This window comes from Muntiacus reevesi, chromosome 2 (genome assembly GCF_963930625.1).
Source record: "Muntiacus reevesi chromosome 2, mMunRee1.1, whole genome shotgun sequence".
NCBI classification, from domain to species: domain Eukaryota; kingdom Metazoa; phylum Chordata; class Mammalia; order Artiodactyla; family Cervidae; genus Muntiacus; species Muntiacus reevesi.
Genome location: NC_089250.1, coordinates 204,548,917 through 204,569,339, shown reverse-complemented (window position 1 = coordinate 204,569,339; position 20,423 = coordinate 204,548,917). Strand labels below are relative to the sequence as shown.

At 53.9% G+C, this 20,423-nt stretch overlaps 2 protein-coding genes across 4 annotated transcripts in view; one reads left to right on the top strand and one right to left on the bottom strand.

Annotated features, from left to right (window-relative positions):
- Positions 1 to 164: 164 nt before the first annotated feature.
- Positions 165 to 18,195, top strand: TAOK2 (TAO kinase 2). 3 transcript variants are annotated; one of them, XM_065924609.1, is made up of 19 exons: positions 198 to 997; positions 3,993 to 4,159; positions 4,341 to 4,412; positions 4,510 to 4,611; positions 5,125 to 5,170; positions 5,301 to 5,397; positions 5,517 to 5,630; positions 5,737 to 5,828; positions 7,881 to 7,974; positions 8,079 to 8,160; positions 8,922 to 9,089; positions 9,251 to 9,511; positions 9,646 to 9,807; positions 11,240 to 11,605; positions 11,691 to 11,894; positions 12,214 to 12,453; positions 15,540 to 15,752; positions 16,688 to 16,870; positions 16,953 to 18,195. In XM_065924609.1, the coding sequence occupies exons 2-19, from the start codon at positions 4,028 to 4,030 to the stop codon at positions 17,472 to 17,474; spliced, it is 3,150 nt and encodes a 1,049-aa protein (XP_065780681.1). In that variant the 5' UTR covers positions 198 to 997; positions 3,993 to 4,027; the 3' UTR covers positions 17,475 to 18,195. The 3 variants fall into 3 exon arrangements, 2 of the variants coding, with proteins under 2 accessions (XP_065780680.1, XP_065780681.1); XR_010661641.1 differs by lacking the exon at positions 16,953 to 18,195 and having other exon boundaries at positions 191 to 997; positions 15,540 to 16,550; positions 16,688 to 16,821; XM_065924608.1 differs by lacking the exons at positions 15,540 to 15,752; positions 16,688 to 16,870; positions 16,953 to 18,195 and having other exon boundaries at positions 165 to 997; positions 12,214 to 14,316.
- Positions 18,196 to 18,923: 728 nt separating this feature from the next.
- HIRIP3 (HIRA interacting protein 3) overlaps positions 18,924 to 20,423 on the bottom strand; it is a 3,299-nt gene continuing 1,799 nt past the window's right edge. Inside the window, exons 5-8 of the mRNA XM_065919297.1 lie at positions 19,849 to 20,418; positions 19,579 to 19,747; positions 19,397 to 19,495; positions 18,924 to 19,314 (exon numbers count right to left, since the gene is read on the bottom strand). Coding sequence (XP_065775369.1) covers positions 19,151 to 19,314; positions 19,397 to 19,495; positions 19,579 to 19,747; positions 19,849 to 20,418 — 1,002 coding nt within the window. The 3' untranslated portion in view covers positions 18,924 to 19,150. The remainder of the gene's footprint in view (positions 19,315 to 19,396; positions 19,496 to 19,578; positions 19,748 to 19,848; positions 20,419 to 20,423) is intronic.

Genomic DNA, 20,423 nt, shown 5'->3' with positions numbered 1-20,423 from the left:
CACCACCAGTTGTCTGACAGCGCGCTGGGCTCCTCCCTCTCTAAGACTAACCCTTCTCCCCGCCTCCTCCCACCCAGGGTCCGCGTGGCGGGGCGCGCGCGCACTCTGGCTGGGTTGCTGCCCATCTCTGGCAGCAGCAGTAAGGGGAGAGGGGCGGGGCTGCTTCCTTTGGGCCCCGCCCCCCTTGGCCCGGCGTCCTTACGGCGCTTGCGCGCTCCCGCCCGGTCTCCATCTTGGAATTGGGAGGAAGAGGGAGAGGGAGACCGGGACGAGACCAGGGCTGTGGTGCGGAGAGAGGCTGAGACTGAGAAGAGGAGAGGGAGAGAGGGCACGGGGACCGCCCTTCGCTACAATCTTTCAGCTATCCTCGGGAGAGAGAAGGGGAAAGGGAGGGGGCTGGGGCGGGAGCGGGGGCTGTCACCCTCGGACCCCGGCGTGAGAGGGGCCGTGCGGTCGGACGTCCTCGGGTAGGCCCCCTGTCGGTGGCGGAAGACCTGGGGCTCAGTCCCCTGGTCCCGAATTTCCGGGCTTGACTCCGTGCTTCTCAGATATCCGGGTATCAGCCCCTGAGATTTCAGATATCCGGGACTCGGGTCCCAACCTCTCTAAACCTGGGGCTCTGTTTCATAGGATTTCAAAAATCTGGGGTTCAGGACCCTGCGCGCACCAGTGTCCGGGGTTCATTCCCCACGAATTCAGATATCAGATTCAGCCTCCCACCGTTCACATATCTGGGGTTCAGACCCCACAATCAGAAATCCGGGATTCAGCAACTGTCGCCCTCGAGGAGGAGGAGGACTGGACCGCGAGGTCAGATCAGGTTGTCACCCCCTCCCCTCCAGGGGAGGCTTCCCGGGCCCGCCCCTCAGGAAGGGCGAAAGCCGAGGAAGAGGTGGCGAGGGGAAAGGTCTCCTTGCCCCTCTCCCTGTTTGGCAGAGCCGCTGGAGGACCCCAGGAGGAAGCGGAAGCGCTGGGGCACCACAGTGACCCCTACCAGGTGAGACACGGGGTGCAGGGCCGCGGGTCCCTGTGCCTAGCTTGAGAAGAAAGGGTGCTGCTTTCTGGGAAGCTGGGCCTGGGTAGACACTCTCCTCAGGATGGGGAAGCCAGCTGAGCCAGTGGTCAGCCTCTGGCTAGTCTTGGCTTCTGCTGCCACCTTCTTCCCCTTTCTCTTCCCCTCCTTATATCTAGTTGATGGGGGACCTCAGATGACAGGGTCTGTCATGTCACCCGGGGTCACGCCCTACAGTCCTTGAGCTAATCAGATGGGTTTGCACCCTTCTGGTCATCTCCCTGTTCACTTAGCCCCTCACAGCTGCCCCTTCATGATTGTAACTCTCTTTCCTTTGGGGTGCTAATTCCCAGATCTCTGCTCCCCATGGTGGGTCTGCTTATTTGTTCTTTAGGCTTGGTCTGGTTGAGTTTTTTGTCCTTTCTAGGAAGTGTATGTGTACATTTGTGTTTGGGGGTTCTTGGCAGTATTTCCCCTCACCTATTTTACCTTCCGACCTCTTGATGTGATGGTATAAGTAATCTCATTTGTCAGAGGATTTATCATTTACAAAGTGCTCTAAGTCCATTCTCATGCGATCTCTCCTCCCATTCATCTGGTGGGAGGCTGTTTTATTGCTGTCTTCCCATTTTACAGTTGAGCATATTGAGGCCCAGAGAGGTTGCCCAAGGTCACACAGTGGCAGAATCAGGATTTGAACTCGGGTCCTTGATCAGGTCTTGCCCCTGTTCCATACCTGTCTCTTGTCACCTCCTTTCTTCTATTCCTAGGTTTAGCCAGGGGTCCAGAGTAGAATGGGTTGGGGTGGGATTTAAGAATGGGAGGGAGGAGAACTTCCTTTCCTCAGCCTTTTTCTGAGGGTTGTTCTCAGAACCTTTCCTGATGGGAGGCTCTGGCTCCTGCCTTCTGCCTCATGGATTTCTGTCTCTACTGTGACCTTCATCTTTACCCTGATCCCAGTCTTTGGCCTGGGTTCCTAAGAGGGCTGTGTCTTTCGACAAATGATAGTGATGTCTCTTAACAGTTAAAGCCAAGCTGCCAGCGGGTAGAATGATCCCCAAAGTATTTAAACCTTGTGGTGATGACTCTGGAGGCAGGGAAAGAAAAATCCATATGCTGAGTGTTTGCATAGTGTTCCTGAGTATGAGATCTCATTTAAAATTTCACAATAGCTCCACACTGTAGTCCGTTTTACTGAAAAGAAGACCAAGTGTTAAGGAACTTACTCAAAGCCCTGTTGCTGTCCACTGTGGATGAAATGCATTGGTAGTGTAGCTTAGAGTGGACAGGCTTGGGTTTCCTCGTCTCTCGCATGGGGGTAACATTGTCCATTTTAGAAGGTAGTTACGATTTAGCACAGACCTTGGTAATCACTCAGATGTTTGTAATTTGAGGAAGAGGCCCCTTGCGGTGTTTTGCCGGGATCTCTTATATGTGATCTGGGGTGCTTGGTTGGCATTCTTGGCTGGGTGCTGGTAAAGAGGTCAAGAAGATTCCTTTGGCAAGTTGTGAGCACCTGCCTTTGTGTGTGGGTGTGTGGTGGGGGTGAGGGGTGCTTGGCAGGGTTGCTGGCAGGAGAATGGAGAACAGGGCCTGGGAGCTGCTTGGGGCTGGGCTGAGGGCAGTCAATCAATCTCCCAGGCTATTCTGAGCCCTCTGCACCCTGGGGGCCCACCAGAGAGTCAGGCTTACTTCTTGCCCTCCAGCTTCCAGTTGGGCTGAGGAGACAAAATTAACTGCACAACGGGAAACAATGCACAACAGAATATAATTACATGCTAAATTGTTAGGTGCTTTTAAGGAGCTAGAACTCTGCCCTGGGAGTTCAGTGCCACTGAAAACTCCTTTGTACCTAAATTCCAACAAGTGCTTATCCAGGCGCCTGGCCTGGAATCCCCTGGGGGGTGGGGGGTCTTGACTGATGTATTGCTGGAGTTTTCAATTTTTTTTTTGACTGTGGACTCTAGAAGCTCTCCCCAAGAGCTGAGGTAGTCAGGGGAGGCTTCCTGCAGGAGGGGACTGAGCTTGGGGTGAGTTTTTGAGAGAGTAAATAAGTACATAGGCCTGACTGGAGAGGAGAAGAGCCTGGTCGCTGGCCTTGGAGAAGTCCTTTCTTTCTATGCCTCAGCGATCTCATCCATGAAATGGTGATAACGATCCTTTCCTTTTTGTTGTATAGGACTGTTAAAGTAGATAGGGGTAATAGTAACACCTCATAAGGTTGTGGTGAGGGTTGAATGAGATAATGCACAGAAGGTGCTTACTACACATGCTCAGTACATCTTTGTGCCGCCAGTGTCCTGTACGTGTGTGATGGGTATGCCATCGGGCTGGACAAGTAAGGCAACCCAAATTGCAGGCCCACAGAGCCAGATGCCATTTCTCTCCGCCCTCCCGTTCTGGACCTCCTGCCTGCCACGGCCTCCCTGGTGCTTTTTGAGAGTGAGCCTCCTGGCCCCTGTGGGCCAGTACCCACGTGTAACAATGGCCGGATTTCCACTGCCTCCGGCCTGGCTGTTTCCTGCTCTCTCCCAGAGTGTGAGAGGTTGAGGGAGGAGGGGGCCTCCACGCCAAGGGGAACGGGAAGGTGCCTGGAAATATTTGGGGCATGGGACTTGTGGGACAGGACACTTGGGGACATGGGGCTCTAGCTGGGAGGCAGAATCTTTATTCTTGAGGGGAGATCAAGGGGTTATGGGGAAATGAAACTTGTTGAGGGCTGAGGGTGTTGTTGAGGATGCTGAACTCCCAGTCTTCCTGCAGTTTTAGGGACTTCAGGGACCCAGCCCCCCGTACTCTGGTTGCCAGGGCAACTTCATTATTATTTTTTTTTTTGAGCTTTGATGTTCCTAATCTCCCCCTGCCCTTCCTTAGTAGTGCCTCCGCCTCGTCGGAACCAGGGAAGAAGGCAGAAACTTGAGGGGCTGGCTCCTTTCTTTGAGGGCCTGGTCTTTGTTTTAAGGGTCCTTCTCTTCACCAGGTCAAGCCCCACTCTCAGGGCCCCCAGGGGCCACCATGCCAGCTGGGGGCCGGGCCGGGAGCCTGAAGGACCCTGATGTGGCTGAGCTTTTCTTCAAGGATGACCCAGAAAAGCTCTTTTCTGACCTCCGTGAAATTGGCCATGGCAGCTTTGGAGCTGTGTACTTTGTGAGTTAAAGCTTGGGAGGGTGGGGTAGGGACTGTCTCCCCACTGTGGACCTCCAGGAGCCCTGTATGTGCCTCTCCTCCACCACACCAGCCTTTCCTGCCCTCTCCTACTGGGCCAGCAAGTCTTCTTGCTGCCCCGTGCTTTCTGGGGGTCTTCACTACCTTCTGGTCTGGTCCTTAGGCCCGGGATGTCCGGAATAGTGAGGTGGTGGCCATCAAGAAGATGTCCTACAGTGGAAAGCAGTCAAATGAGGTAGGCTGAGCTTGACAGACTGGGTTTGACGCCGAGGACCCCAGTCTTAAGATACAGGCTGAGTAAATCTCTCCTCCCCTTTCTTACCTTCTCTCAGAAATGGCAGGACATCATCAAGGAGGTGCGGTTCCTACAGAAGCTTCGGCATCCCAATACCATTCAGTACCGGGGCTGTTACCTGAGGGAGCACACAGCTTGGGTGAGCTAGCCCCCGACTCTGCCCTCATCATCTTTGCCAGTACTCAGTGATCCTTATCCTGGTCTAGTGTCCTTATCCTGGTCTAGTCTCCAAGGTGGGCCCTGTTCAGGGTGTTGTCATGCAGATCTTGGGAGGGAGGAAATCTCTCCCAACCTCTTTAGTCCTCAGACAAACTCATAAGTCATATTGTGCATCCAGAGAGAGAGGCTGCAGAATGTCATAGCCTGTTAGCAGTTGAAGTGGGGCATATGGACTGGAGGAGCAGGAGATTGAATGATGGGATTCAGCTGCTGGTGGTAGTGATGTCTTGGGCTCTTTCTAAAGGAGGTCCTAACTCCAGGGACTTCCCCCGCCTTTTTGTTTTCTCAGTTGTCCTTTCTCCCTCTTATCACCCGGGGGGCTTTGCTTGAGTAGTGGCTAGGCAAGGAAGCCCTCTGTTTTGGATCTCTCCCCGAGCGAGCTAGGCCGGGAGTGGCCAGGTCTGCTGATCTCTGACCCTTGACCCTTCCATAGCTGGTGATGGAGTATTGCCTGGGTTCAGCTTCTGACCTTCTGGAAGGTAAGTGATTCTTTGGCCAACAAGTGGGAGAAGGGAGAAGAGCAGAGAAGCTGTAGGGGACGGGTAAAGGGGAAGTAGTTCCAGCCCCACCATGGACTCCTTTGTTTGATGGTTTTCCTTTACTCCCCAGTGCACAAGAAGCCCCTTCAGGAGGTGGAGATTGCAGCTGTGACCCATGGGGCCCTTCAGGGCCTGGCTTATCTGCACTCCCACAACATGATCCATAGGTACGAGCAGCACTGGTGGTAGTGATGTCTTGTGCTGGGCTGTAGTCTTCTTGGCCAAAGCCCCTGCCCAGCAGCCTGCCTGAGATGCATGTCTTACCCCTGTGCTTTGCCTTCGGCAGGGATGTGAAGGCTGGAAACATCCTACTGTCAGAGCCAGGCTTGGTGAAACTGGGGGACTTTGGCTCTGCATCCATCATGGCACCTGCCAACTCCTTCGTGGGCACCCCGTACTGGTGAGCGGGAGTGGTGGCGAATGGAGAGAGCTCTCGGGGTGTTGGGAGCAGGAGTTGGCAGGGCCTGGGCGGGTGATTAGCCTCTCTCTCCTGACCATTCTCCCAGGATGGCTCCAGAAGTGATCCTGGCGATGGATGAGGGGCAGTACGATGGCAAGGTGGATGTCTGGTCCTTAGGCATAACCTGCATCGAGCTGGGTAAGGATATTCACCTCTGCTCCTTTACCCTCTTTTCTCTCCACTCCTTTCTCTTTTTCTTACTTTATCCCCACACTATCCCATCCTCTGAGGCTTCCAGGCACCTGTCCATTTTGAGGACCCTTGATCCCCAGTACAAGCAGCTGTCAAACCCTGCCATTTCTTAGACCAAAAGATTTCATAGCATTCATCTTTTCCTGTCCACTACGCTAGTTCTAAATCTTTTCTTGAGCACCCACTGTGTGCCATGCCCTGTGCTAGTAGGTTCTGAGGGTATAGCAATGAATGAGGTTCCTGCTTTCTTAGAACTTACATTCAAGTGGGGGAAGTAGGTTTTTTTTCTGTCTACGTGAAAAAAGCTGAATGGAAATGATACAGGAACAGTACAACCAGAAAACAAGGGACTTGACCTAGTTAGGTGCTGAGGAAGGTCTTCTTGTAGCAGAGATGTCTAAACAGACCCACACAACAAATAATAGGTAACTGCTGGAAGACTTGTAGAGAAAAGCAGCATTACAGACAGAGAATGAGGAGCAGGCCTGGGGAGCTGAGACTAGCTTTAGTTGGTGGCAAAGAGCAGTGAGTGATAAGGCCAAAGAGCTCGGTTCAGTGAGTTCATGAGGTCTTGAAGCCCTGTTGAGGTTCTCTTTTCTGCCAGCCAATGATATTGCAACAACTGTTTTAGGGAGAAAATATTTGTAAGCACACCCCCATCCCCACCCCACCACACACACAAGTACCAGGCACAAAATAGGTGCCCAAGAAAGAGATGCTTTTAGTTACTCTTAACAACAACTTCCTGTCAAGCTCTTTCCCACTGCCAGTCTCTTCTTCCTTCCATTCTCTTTTACATTAGAGGTGTGCTGCTGTTTTCTCTCCACCTCAGATCCTCCCTGTTGCCTTCAAGACTGAAGCTATCCCCGTTCTTACTTACACCAAGCTTAAGGCTCTTGCTTCCTAAAGGCTGGCTTTCCCCTTTACAAGCTCCACCCCTAAGTGTCCTATGAATATTTCCTCTTAATTACCTTTGTACCCTGTCCTTGGCCTGAGGTTGGAGATTTGGACTTGCCATTCCCTCTTATCTACACAGTTACCGTTTAAGGTAACTGAATGGATAGGTGATGGAAGTATGTGAAGCAGGCCAGTATAAGGAATTTTATTGCTAATTTTTGGTACAGAAATGTGCACAGAAAACTATATTATAGAAAAATAAATCAATCTTGATTGTAAATGGCAACTGATAACTCAGTTGGTGTCAGAGAAGCAGCATGGAGGGAGACTAAGGCAAACTGGAGGTTGCTGTTCCCAGGAGAACAGGCAGCTCTATTGTTTAGCTCCAGCCCATTGTTATGCAGGAATGTAGGCTTCATTTTACCAGATCAATTTTTTTTAAAAAGAAACTGGAAATTTAGGTTATTTCGTTGCTAGTGTCAGAATTTAAAAATCATTGTTGAGGCCCAGACCAAAACAATACAAAACATTTGTCTGGGCCACAAGGGGCTTCTTGCTTGCAACTTCTGAACTAAGGCCTATCTCCATTATTCCTTTTTCCAAACAAGCTTCCCTGAAACTCCTGCAAATGGACTAGCTTGAAGGCCTGGCTTCCCACCCATTTACTGTTTTGCTCTTAGGCCAGTTATTAGCACTTTGAACTTGATGTTATTTGTTCAGTCTCACTTAACCTTCTCTGTTAGACTGGAAATTCCTTGAAAACAGGGCCTGTTTATCTTTTCCAGTACCTACACAAGTGTTTTGCTCTCATTGGGCATCTGGTAAATACTGGGCTGGCAAGTGAATGTCTTCCCTCTGCCTTTGTTGGTGCATTTGCATGTGTTGTTTTCTCTGATCTCTGTTCTACCCACGTGCAGTTGAAAGGCTGGATATTGCATCTTAAGAGAGGAAGGAATTGATTCAGGTTACGGGAATTGCTTAGGGTCAGGGAATGAGGAAGTCGGGGAGCGGGAGTGTGGACCACAGTCTTCTGATTTCAAGTTTAGTCTCCTCTGCCCACCTGCCACCTCTCACCTTCTCCCCCTTTACCTTTTTCTGTAGCGGAACGGAAACCACCACTGTTTAACATGAATGCGATGAGTGCCTTATACCACATTGCACAGAACGAGTCCCCCGTGCTCCAGTCAGGACACTGGTGAGGAGTGGGGTTTCTGGGCCCAGGGGTTAGGCCACAGGGGTAAGGCTGCCTGACTCATGCCCTGCCCTCCCCACCCCACCCTACCCTCCTGTGACTTCTAGGTCTGAGTACTTCCGGAATTTTGTTGACTCCTGCCTTCAGAAAATCCCTCAAGACAGACCAACCTCAGAGGTTCTTCTGAAGGTGAGGGCTCACTGACATAGCATTCTCCTAGAACTGAAGTTTGTTGGAATCACAGAAACCCTTCAGTGAAAGAAGTGATTCCTGATTCTTCCTCTACCAAGAACTTCGTTTATGAATTCCCACACCCATCCCCAGTGCCCAGTGGACTCTGTTTTGCAAGAGTTTGCCTAGGAGACTGCCTTTATTAAGTGATAATTTGTTTTCACATCTTTCATTAATCAAAGATATATATAATTGCAAGTCAGAGCTTCTCATCAGCGTGCGATAACCAGGGTTACCATACTGATCTAATGTAATTTAAGCCAGAAGCATATGTAACCTTGTTGTGGGTAAATGTATGATTTCCCTAGGTGTTTTTCAAGGTATCAAAAATAGAGGGGCCCCCATTCCTTCAGAGATCCATGGGGCCCTAGGACCCCTAGTTGGGAACTGTCTAGTTTGACCCACTTATTTTATAATTGTGGGATGCCTTGTGAGGCCCAGAGAAGCCTCATGACATGTCCAGGGGCACAGAGTACTTTGAAGACCTAGACTAGAATCCAGATCTCTGGCTGTTCTCACCTGGAGGAACAAGAGTGTCTGGGGAGTAGAGATTGGGTGGTAAAAATTAATGTGGGAGGAAGGCTTGGGACAAGGCCAGCATCAGCCTATGGTGGGCATGGCCCCAGGGGAGTGCCTCAGGCCAGAGGGAATGCCAGGATCCATGGGATGTTGGGGTGCGGGGGTGCTTGGCAGCAGGTCTCGGTGTTCTCTTCCCCCAGCACCGCTTTGTGCTCCGTGAGCGGCCACCCACAGTCATCATGGACCTTATCCAGAGGACCAAGGATGCTGTTCGGGAGCTGGACAACCTGCAGTACCGCAAGATGAAGAAGATACTGTTCCAGGAGGCGCCCAATGGCCCTGGCGCAGAGGCCCCAGAAGAGGAGGAGGTGACCCAGGGTGCCCTGCCACCATCTTCATCACCATGTTGTACTTGCCTCTGAGCAGCTGCTTGGTCCCGCTCCCCCACCTCTCTTCATACCCTCTGTCTTCCTGTGCACTTGCCTTGCCCTTCGCCTTCCCTTCCCAACAGCCCATGTCCTGTCCACAGGAGGCAGAGCCCTACATGCACCGGGCTGGGACACTGACCAGTCTAGAGAGTAGCCATTCAGTGCCCAGCATGTCCATCAGCGCCTCCAGCCAGAGCAGCTCAGTCAACAGCCTGGCAGATGCTTCTGATAATGAGGAGGAGGAAGAGGAGGAGGAAGAAGAGGAGGAAGAGGAAGAAGGCCCTGAAGCCCGGGAGATGGCCATGATGCAGGAGGGGGAGCACACAGTCACCTCCCACAGCTCCATCATCCACCGGCTGCCGGTATACAGCTCTCCCTGAGTAGGCTTGACAAGCCACAGGGCCCTGCTCCAAGTGTGACTGGGTCTTCAGGGAACTCTCTCTGGACCCTCTGACCTCTGAGACTTGGGCATTCCTTCCACCTTCTCTTCCTCTAGGGCTCTGATAACCTCTATGATGACCCCTACCAGCCAGAGATGACCCCAGGGCCTCTCCAGCCACCTGCAGCCCCAGCTCCCACCTCTACCACCTCTTCTGCCCGCAGACGGGCCTACTGCCGCAACAGGGACCACTTTGCCACCATCCGTACTGCCTCCCTGGTAAGCACAGCCATCCTGGGTACCCCCGCCCCCCAGACTATTTAAGTTCAAAAATGGCTTTCTTCCTGTGGGATGTGATTAAGTCTAGATTCCAGACTCTGTCTGTTGCTATCACTTCCTTCTTACCTTGACTGTCTCACCTAAATCCTCCCCTCTCGCCTCCCTTCTCTCAGTAGACTGTTTCAGTCACGTTGCCCAGCTCTCACCCTGTCTTTGTGGCTAGACTTGAACAGCATCTCCTGGTGTGTCTTCCCAGGCTCCTGGCCAGCCAGGTGCTTCGTGTCCTGTGCTGTGATGCTCCTGAACAGCATTGGGACAGGTCTTCTGGATTCTGTGCCCCTAGAGAGCAGAGATGATGTACAGGTATCTGCCTGTACCAGTAATTGGCTTGCTGGCCCCCACACCTGCCTGTATTTAATCCTTCCAGCTTTTCTGGGAGGGTGAGGATATGATTCCATTTAAGAGATGACATAGTTGTGACTCAGAAGGGCTCCCTTTAGTAGTTCTCAAATTCTGTAACCAGTATCTTGGTCCTCTTCTAAAATAAAGGCATGGCGTTTTAGTTTTTTTTTTTCTCAGCTCATAGGAAAACTATGTTTTTGTCTATAATTTTAGTAGACTTATAGATCATGTTCTTATTTAGCTGTCGACAGTCCTCTTGGAGGCCATTGGTTGGTCTATTACGTTCTTTTACCCTCTGCTTACAACTGGTTGTTCTGCTAGGATAACTCTTCAGACCCTCTGATGCTTGGTGCTTTGTGGTACTGTGCAGGAGGTCTGGGACTTGCAGGGATTTGGCCACCTGGACTAGTTTGGGGCCATTGACATAGCCTTTGAACAATGGCATCTGAGTTCAAACTTCAGATGAGGGCATCCAGGTGTTCTTGTCATCTAGCATCCTATGGTCTGCTTCCATACCTGGGCTGTAAATGGTCTTTATTGTTTGCTGAAGAGGAAGGAACAATCACTTTCTAGTTCAGAGTGTTCTAGATACTATTATATAGGTATCAAACTTAATCTCCACAGCCCCGTATGAGGAGGTGTTATTGTCTCCTGTAACAGAATTGAGGCTTAGCATCATTAACTTTCTTGAAGTCACATGGTTGAAGTGGCAGAGCTGGAGATCTGGGCCCAGGTCTGTCTTGATTACTCTTTTCAGTCAATCTGAATTGTCCCTACTTTGAGGCAAAACCCTATGTTCAATCCGTTTTCTTGTCTGATGTGGTCACACCAACCCATGAGGGAGATGATGTCTCCATTCTCCAGTAGAGGTGGCAGGCTCAGAGAGGTTAAGTGAGGAAGGTACCAAATGAGAATTAAACCCTTGCATCTAAAACTCATGTTCTTGCCCATACAGCACGAAGACTGTGTATGTGTTAATAACGTGGGGGCCAGAGCTGCTCCCCCCTCCTCATCCTTTCTTCTTCCCCAGGTCAGCCGTCAGATTCAGGAGCATGAGCAGGACTCAGCCCTGCGGGAGCAGCTGAGTGGCTATAAGCGGATGCGACGACAGCACCAGAAACAGCTGCTGGCGTTGGAGTCACGGCTGAGGGGTGAGCGTGAGGAGCACAGTGCGCGGCTGCAGCGGGAGCTCGAGGCACAGCGGGCTGGCTTTGGGGCTGAGGCCGAAAAGCTGTCCCGGCGGCACCAGGCCATCGGGGAGAAGGAGGCGCGAGCCGCTCAGGCCGAGGAGCGGAAGTTCCAGCAGCACATCCTTGGGCAGCAGAAGAAAGAGCTGGCCGCCCTGTTGGAGGCGCAGAAACGAACCTACAAACTGCGGAAGGAGCAGCTGAAGGAGGTGGGTTTGGGCCGCAGCTGTGGGTGGGGTTGGTGGGGGGTGAGGCAGACCCTGACCCCCTGGCTCTCCCACTGCCCTTTCCTAGGAACTCCAGGAGAACCCCAGCACTCCCAAGAGGGAGAAGGCTGAGTGGCTTTTGCGGCAGAAGGAGCAGCTACAGCAGTGCCAGGCAGAGGAGGAGGCTGGGCTGCTGCGGCGGCAGCGCCAGTACTTTGAGCTGCAGTGTCGCCAGTACAAGCGCAAGATGCTGCTGGCACGCCACAGCCTAGACCAGGACCTGCTACGAGAGGTAGGCCTCCCCCTCCCCCGGTCGCCTCCCAGGTCCCAGACTCCTGCCCTGTTTCATTTGCCTCACTTGGGACCATCTTTCCTCTCTGCCCTCATTCATGTTGTGGGTCGGCTTCTCTTCAGCATCTCTGACTTCTCATGCCCACCAGACCCTGCTCCAGCTCCAACCTGCCAGGAGCTTGGCACCCTTTCCCCTTTCACCCACACCCCTCATCTCCCCACCCTTAGTTCCCTTACCAAGGAGTCCTGGGGCTCCCGTTTCCTTGACACTCACAAGGCTTCCTAACCCCTTTCTGGGCCCTGCCTCCCTTTTGCCTCAGGACTTGAACAAGAAGCAGACACAGAAGGACTTGGAGTGTGCGTTACTGCTGCGGCAGCACGAGGCCACGCGGGAGCTGGAGCTCCGGCAGCTGCAGGCCGTGCAGCGCACTCGGGCTGAGCTTACCCGCCTTCAGCACCAGACGGAGCTGGGCAACCAGCTGGAGTACAATAAGCGGCGTGAGCAGGAGTTGCGGCAGAAGCACGCGGCCCAGGTTCGCCAGCAGCCCAAGAGCCTCAAAGTACGTGCAGGCCAGCGTCCCCCGGGCCTCCCGCTCCCCGTTCCTGGGGCTGTGGGACCACCTAACACAGGCGCCCTTAGAGAAGAGCAGCCCTGCTCACCTGGCCAGGAGGCAGTCCTGGACCAAAGAATGCTGGGAGAGGAGGAGGAAGCGGTTCCAGAGAGAAGGATTCTGGGGAAGGAAGGGGCTGCCTTGGAGCCAGAGGAGCAGAGGATACTGGGGGAAGAGTCAGGAACTGCTAGCCCCAGTCCACAAAACCATGAGAGTTTGGTTGATGAGGAGGTTTGGGGGCTACCTGAGGAGGAGACAGAGGAGCTTAGAGTGCCATCCCCAGCACCGCAGGAGAGGAGCATTGTGGGCCAGGAGGCATCGGTGGAATGGAGGTTGTGGGGGAAGGAGGATGGCAGCCTCTTGGGTGAGGAGTTTGAGCTTGACTGGGTCCAGGGTCCAGCACTGACCCCAGTCCCTGAGGAGGAAGAGGAAGAGGAGGAGGGGGCTCCATTTAGGACCCCAAGGGATCCTGGAGATGGTTGTCCCTCACCAGACATCCCCCCGGAACCCCCTCCAACACATTTGAGGCCAGGCACTACTAGCCAGCTCCCTGGACTCCTGTCCCATGGCCTCCTGGCTGGACTCTCCTTTGCAGTGGGGTCCTCCTCGGGCCTCTTGCCCCTATTACTTCTGCTGCTGCTCCCATTGCTGGCGGCCCAGGGTGGGGGCGGCTTGCAGGCAGCCCTGCTGGCCCTTGAGGTGGGGCTGGTGGGCCTGGGGGCCTCCTACCTACTTCTTTGTACAGCTCTGCACCTGCCCCCCAGTCTGTTCCTACTCCTGGCTCAGGGCACCGCATTGGGGGCCGTCCTCAGTCTGAGCTGGCGCCGAGGCCTCCTGGGTGTCCCTCTGGGCCTTGGGGCTGCCTGGCTCCTCGCCTGGCCAGGCCTGGCTCTACCTCTGGCAGCTCTGGCAGCAGGGGGCAAATGGATGCGACAGCAGGGCCCCCGGATGCGCAGGAGCATCTCTCGACTCTGGTTGCGGGCTCTGCTGCGCCTGTCACCCATGGTCTTCCGGGCCCTGCAGGGCTGCGGGGCTGTGGGGGACCGGGGCCTATTTGCACTCTACCCCAAGACCAACAAGGATGGTTTCCGCAGCCGTATTCCTGTCCCTGGGCCCCGACGGGGTAATCCTCGCACTGCCCGACACCCACTAGCCCTTTTGGCCAGGTTTTGGGCCCTGTGCAAGGGCTGGAACTGGCGCCTGGCCCGGGCCAGCCAAAGTTTAGCCACCCGCCTGCCCCCCTGGGCTGTCCACACACTGGCCAGTTGGGGCCTGCTTCGGGGTGAGCGGCCCAGCCGTATCCCCCGGCTGCTTCCACGCAGCCAGCGCCGGATGGGCTCTCCTGCCTCCCACCAGCCACCACCAGGGATGCTCGTTGGGCGGAGACCCCGAGCCCGCCAGTCCCGGGCCCTGCCTCCCTGGAGGTGACCAACTCCAGCTCCTCCCCAGCCCAAATCCAGAGCATTGAGCACTTTATCTCCCACTACTCAGTGAAGTTTCTCCATTCCCTGGCCTCTCCTCCCATTCACCCCACACCCCACACCTCACCCCCAGCCCTTCAGCCTCTAGACAGGCAGCCTCCCCCGTGGAGCCCGGAGACGATACTTTGTGTTCTCCTGATGCTCCTCCCCACCCTAAGTTATTGCTGTTCTCCCCCTGTGTGTGTGCTCATCCTCACCCTCATCGACTCAGGCCTGGGGCCAGGGGTGGCAATGGGTGGGAAGAGTCATGTTTTTTTTTTTTTTTTTTCTCTCTTTGATTTTGTTTTTCTGTCTCCCTTCCAACCTGTCCCCTTTCCCCCACCAAAAAAAAAAAAAAAAGAAAAAGACAAACACAAATAAAATATCTGAGCGGAACTGTACCTTTGGCCCAGGCTGCCTCTGTCTGCTTTGTCCTGCCGCCTAGCCTCCCCGGTATGCCCCCAGTCTGGACCCTTGGCCCCCAGTTCCATGACCTTTTCACCCCATCTACGTTATCTCAGCCCGTTTCACTCCTCAGCCTCATCTTCTCTGCCTTCATAGCTTCATTGCACCATGACCACTACCAGCTGGGCAGGGCCGGGCCCCTGTTGAGCTGCTTGGTCCCACGGTTCCCCTGTATGTGGATTCCTCCCAGGGAGTGCTTAGGTCCTGGGTCCTTTTGTCCTCATTCACTGCCTTTTCTCCCAACCCACTCCCTGTGTGGTTCCCGTCTGTCTGGGAGCTAAGTTTCTCTCCTGGCATCAGGGCTGGGGGATGGGACTACAAACCCTCCCCAGTAGGGGGTGGTGAGTTTGGGGGCCCAAGAGTGTGCGGGCCGTGGAAATGGGATTGGTTGTGGGCTTGGAGTGGGAGCTGAGTGCACAAGGGCCGGGCTGGAATGTGGAGGTCTGGTCAGGGTGGCCGCTGCTGGCCTGTTGAACTTGCCAGGCCCTTCCTGGCCACCGCCTTTGCCCCCTTCCCTTGTGTGGCCCGAAACGGGGCCACCCTTTCTTACCCGTTTCTTGGCTTGGTGCTTATCCTTCTTCCCTCCCTCTGACCCTGAGGTGATGAACCTGGGACTTCCTCTGTCTTTCCTCAGCTTTGTTGCTGTCTTCCATGGGTGTGTTGAGAGACTTGGTTTTCTCACTCATGTATATTCTGTATCTGCTTACAGGCATCTGTCTCTAGGTCATATTTTCTTCCTCCTCTGCATGGTCAAAACTTCTTGTGTGCACTCAGTACTTGAAAGATTCTCAGTTCCCTCTTCATGAATTCTCCTGCTGTTTCTTGTGAGTTGTCCACCCAACTCTGAACATGTTCTTGGAAGCTGTCTTGTTCTCTTTGCGTCTCTTGCCCGTTGAGCATCTTCTTGATCTCTCTCCACACAACCCCATCTCTCCATGTCTGTCTGTATACAGCTCCCCCGCCCCCTCTGTCTAACATGTTTTCTGTTTCTCTCCCTCTCCCTGTCTCTGCTGCTGTCTCCTCTCCTCCTCTCTTTCTTCTCCCCTCTCCCCTGGTTGTTCCTCCTCCTCCCCCCTGCCCCCATCTCCCTTTGGTCCGTCCACTGCATAGTCTAAGGAGCTGCAGATCAAGAAGCAGTTCCAGGAGACGTGTAAGATCCAGACTCGGCAGTACAAGGCTCTGCGGGCCCACTTGCTGGAGACCACGCCCAAAGCTCAGCACAAGAGCCTCCTTAAGCGGCTCAAGGAAGAACAGACCCGCAAGCTGGCAATCCTAGCCGAGCAGTACGACCAGTCCATCTCAGAGATGCTCAGCTCACAGGCGGTGAGGCCTGGGGTCCAGGGAGGGAGCATGGTGGAGATTGGCCTTTGTATTTCCTGCTTAGCTGTGAACACTGGAAGTCGGGAGTGTAGAGACAGAGAGGGCTTTCTGTTCTTGGGAAGCTCAGATACTCTCCCACTGTTGGGATTCTCTGCAATGGTTTTATTATTATTTCTCTTTAAGTATTTTCTTAAGGTCTTCACAAAGCCGGCCTGCCTACTCCACTGAGAACCACCAAGGGAAGAACGGCTGTACTTTTTTCCTAGGCCTGAGTTAGTTTAATGTGTGAACAGGGAGCAAATCAAAATGAGTGTGGCCTTCAGGCCGGTTTGGAGGGTTTTGAAGGTTGCTGTTAGTGATCACATGACACTGGAATGGGTCACTTAAAATAACACAGTATAAAAAGTAGAAGTGTCCTTATTCATTTGCCATTCCCTCACCTAATCCCACCTCTCAGAGGTAATTGTTAGTGTATTAGATTTTTTTTTCCTATGCATATTTGGAAAATTATATTAAAAGTTTAAACCAAAATGGAATCATACTTTGCAAACTGTCCTCTTAACTTTTTCCACCTAATATTTCTTGGACATCTTTCCATGTCAGTACATGTCTCATTTTTTAAGAGCATAGAATTTTCCATGGTATGGATGTACCACAATTTATTTAACCCATCCCTTATTGGTGGACATTTAGGTTGTTTCCAGTATTTTGCTATTACAACGCTTCAGTGAACATCTGCGAGCACATGTGCAAGTATACGTGGGGGATAAATTCCTGGAAGTGTAATTGCTGTGTCACAGGGTATGACGACCTTTCATTCTGATAGATGTTGAGACTGGCTGCTTCTTGAAACCTTAGGGCCCAGGCCTACTGGGGCAGGGGAGGATTTGTGGGGGTCGGGGAGGAGGCCCTTAAAACTTGTTCTTCCTGATCTCTAGCTGCGACTTGATGAAACCCAGGAAGCAGAGTTCCAGGCCCTTCGGCAGCAGCTGCAACAAGAGCTGGAGCTGCTCAATGCTTACCAGAGCAAGATCAAGATCCGCACGGAGAGTCAGCATGAACGGGAGCTACGGGAGCTGGAGCAGAGAGTAGCCCTGAGGCGGGCCCTGCTGGAGCAGCGGGTGAGAGGGCTGGACTTCCAGGATGGGCTGGGGAGGGCAGCCCCCATCCTGGACCCTCTAACCTCTCTTCTGGGTACCCCAGGTGGAAGAGGAGCTGCTGGCCCTGCAGACAGGGCGCTCCGAGCGAATCCGGAGTTTGCTTGAGCGGCAGGCCCGTGAGATCGAGGCTTTCGATGCGGAGAGCATGAGGCTCGGCTTCTCCAGTATGGCTCTGGGGGGCATCCCAGCTGAGGCTGCTGCCCAGGGCTATCCTGCTCCACCCCCTGCCCCCGCCTGGCCCTCCCGGCCGGTTCCCCGTTCAGGGGCGCATTGGAGCCATGGCCCTCCTCCACCGGGCATGCCGCCCCCGGCCTGGCGTCAGCCTGCTCTCTTGGCTCCCCCGGGTCCCCCAAACTGGCTGGGGCCTCCGGCACAGAGTGGCACCCCCCGTGGTGGAGCCCTGCTGCTGCTAAGAAATAGCCCTCAGCCCCTGCGGCGAGCAGCCTCGGGGGGCAGTGGCAGTGACAGTGTGGGCCCGCCTGCCGCTGCAGTGCCTGGGCCTCTGAGCCGCAGCACCAGTGTCGCTTCTCACATCCTCAATGGTTCCTCCCACTTCTATTCCTGAAGTACAAGGTGGATGTGAGCAGATGAATGAGGCAGGGGTGGGTGGAGCCTGATCCTGGAGGGCTGTAAGCCTGAGGTCCACCCAAGGGTGGGGGATAGGATGTTGGCTCTAGCTCCTCCCCTCAGACCTCATCTCATGAGCTTCTTGGGCTGGCCAGTGGCCCAAGGCCAGCTTGGGCATAGGTGCCTCAAGGCTGGCCAGGAGTCCTTGCCTCCCCACCATGGTGCCAGGGTTTCTCTCCATCACGGCCTCGGGAAAGGAGGGAGATATGCGTGTCAAATATTTATCTAGTCCCCTGGGGGAGGGGGAAGGGTGGGTCTAGATATATTATATAAAGAGAACTATACTACCCCCTGGAGTGGGGCCATAGACTGGGGACACCAGGCCCCCAGACTTCGGATGTGGCAGAGCAGGTCTGGGGCCTGGGAGGGAAGAACCGGAGGAAAAGGCCTTCCTGAAAGGAGATCAGGATGGGGTCTTGGGGTCAGGATGCCTGGGTCTCTCCATTCCCCCGTTGCTGTCTGACGTCCTGTGCCGTCTTGTCCTTTTATCTTTTTTTTTTTTTTTTTAATTGAGATCAGAGCTGGGGCAGGTAAACAAGATAAAAACCTTGAAAGGGGCTGTTCCCGGGCCTGGGGGCAGTCATGAGAGCCCCTCCCAGCTATGGGGCTGGCACAGAGCCCTACAGCAAGCTTTTAATAAACTTGGTTATTCTGACAGATCCCAGGACTCACCTTTTCTGTCTTAATTAACGTGTGTAAAGGAATGCTGAGTGGCAGGTGACAGTGTCACTTCAAATCACTGGGTTGTGTGAACTAAGGATTTCAGTGACCATTGACTTTGGACATGACTGAATCTAGGTCTTCAGAGGAAGCTATCAGTCCCTGGACCTCTGCTTCCCTTTGCTTTGGCTTCAGATTTTCAAAAGGTTCACCTCACCCACAAACCCCTGGCACCTCCAGGCTTACAGCTTACTAACAACCTCAACAGTAAGAATTCCGGCAGTCCTGAAGTGACTCCATTGGTTTGATCTGTAGCCAGAGACCTCGGGTGCTCCAGTTGGTCAGGTTTAGATCTTGTACCCACCCCTTTAAAGACTGAGAGAGTCAGCCCATGAACTAAGTGGCTGTTTCCAGGAGGGGGAAGAAAGACATAAACAACAGCTGTTCCCCAGTCCTTTCATTCTGTGTTTCACATTCTTCTTAAGGCCAGTTATTCAGATCCTCCTCCCAGCTAGGCGTTAGTTTATCAGACAGCTAAAAAGCAGGGTGGCCAGAGGTGCCCACTGATGAGGCTGGAGGAAGGAGCCACACTCTTCTCGAGTCAAGACTGGAGGCTGGGACTTCTTTTGGAAAATCAGAGAAAGTAAAGGGAATCAGACCAGGGGACAGTGGCTGCTCCTCAGCTTCCTGGACAGGGGTTAAGAGTGGGGGACCAGTTTTGACAAGGGTGATTCAAACACTCCTTTATTGAGTCTTTAAAAATAAATCCCTGTAAACACCTTAAATTGAGAATGTGAAGCTGAGAAGTAGAACCCCAACAGCTTGTGTTCGTGGGGGCTGCGGGTTCTCTAAAGAAAGCTGCTTCTGCTCTGTAGGCAGAGTTGGGGGCTGTGGTGAAAGCAATGCTGTATATGCTTTCTACCAGAGGAAAGTCCCTCCTGGGCTTGGGGGAGCTCAGTTGCTCTCGCCATCACTGCTGATGATGCCCCGCAGATGTGACCAGTCTGGGGGTGGGGGGCGGGGCCGCTCTTCGTCTGAGTCCAGGGTCCTCCGGTATAGCTCCCCTGGTGGGGCTGCTTCTCCTGAAGGGTTCCAGGCTGTGCGTCTGCGGGGCCGGCCTACAGAGCAGGAGGAAGCAGCAGAGGAGTTGGACAAAGTCCACATCCCACCCGCTCCTGGGGAATGAAGGGAGCCCCTCACCTGAACTGCTGATGATGTTGGTAATGTCCAAAGAGGCCACCTCGGCTGCCTCTTCCCGCTGCTCCTTCAAGGCCCGACACTTCTCTAAGGAAGGGTTACCTGGAGCAGAAGCAGCTCATGATCCTCCCTCCCTGGCAGCCAAGTCTCTCTCTCTGCAGCCCCCAAGGCACAGCCAGCCTCACCCTTCATGCCCAGGGCTTCCAGCTCTGCCCGGAGAACACTCAGGCGTTCCTTGCGTGAGCGGCAGGAACCCAGCAGCTTCTTGTAGTTTCGATGGGCACCACAGGCCCGGATGTAGCGCTTGAGCCTCCTCACAGCAGGGTGGTCCTCACCAGAGCGACCAGAGCCAGCCTGGCAATGGAAGACAGCAGCTGAAGGCCAAGCCTTCTGGGCTGGAGTCAGGGTCTTCCTCTTCCCTGAGGGTGGCCTCCCACCCCATCTTCAACCCTCACCTTCCCGCCTTTACGTTCTGGACTGCCATCTGTGGAAGAGGAGGAGGGACTTCGTGTCCTGCCTTTCTTGGAGCTCATCTTGGAAGAGCGGTTCTTCCTCTCCTTGGGGCTCCCCTCTGCCTCGCTGTTACTCACTTCCTTCTCCGAGTCACTTGCCTCGCCACTGATACTGCCCTCTTTGGCTGTCTTGCCAGTAGTTGGTTTCACCTTCCTCGGGCTGTCTTCTCCATCCTCACTGCTTCCACTCTGCCTTTTCCCACCCTCCCCCTGGGTCCTGTCTTTGCGCTGCCTGTGTACTAGGAGCTCTTCATCTTCCTCGCTGCTATCACCACTGCTTGCTGCTGCTTTTTCCATCTGTTCCTCTCTGTCCCCTCGGTCTCCCAGCAATCGTGCTGCCCTGCTTTTCTGCTTACAGCTCCTCTCCTCCCGAACGGACCTTTTCCCTCCACTGCTCTGGGCTGTGGCTTTCCAGTCCTCTTTTTCCTCTCTGTTCTCTTTCTTCTTGGTTAGGGTCTCCTCCTCCTCACTCTCCTTTTCACTTTCCTGGTGGCTCTTAGCACCTTTCTTTCCCTCTG

What these genes read in the sequence shown, in the direction of transcription:
- TAOK2 (XM_065924608.1), top strand. Translation starts at nt 4,028, where the DNA reads ATGCCAGCTGGGGGCCGGGCCGGGAGCCTGAAGGACCCTGATGTGGCT. An exon ending in TCCCACAACATGATCCATAG is followed by an intron (nt 5,398 to 5,516) that starts GTACGAGCAGCA and finishes TGCCTTCGGCAG; the next exon opens with GGATGTGAAGGCTGGAAACA. An exon ending in AGGCCCCAGAAGAGGAGGAG is followed by an intron (nt 9,090 to 9,250) that starts GTGACCCAGGGT and finishes TCCTGTCCACAG; the next exon opens with GAGGCAGAGCCCTACATGCA.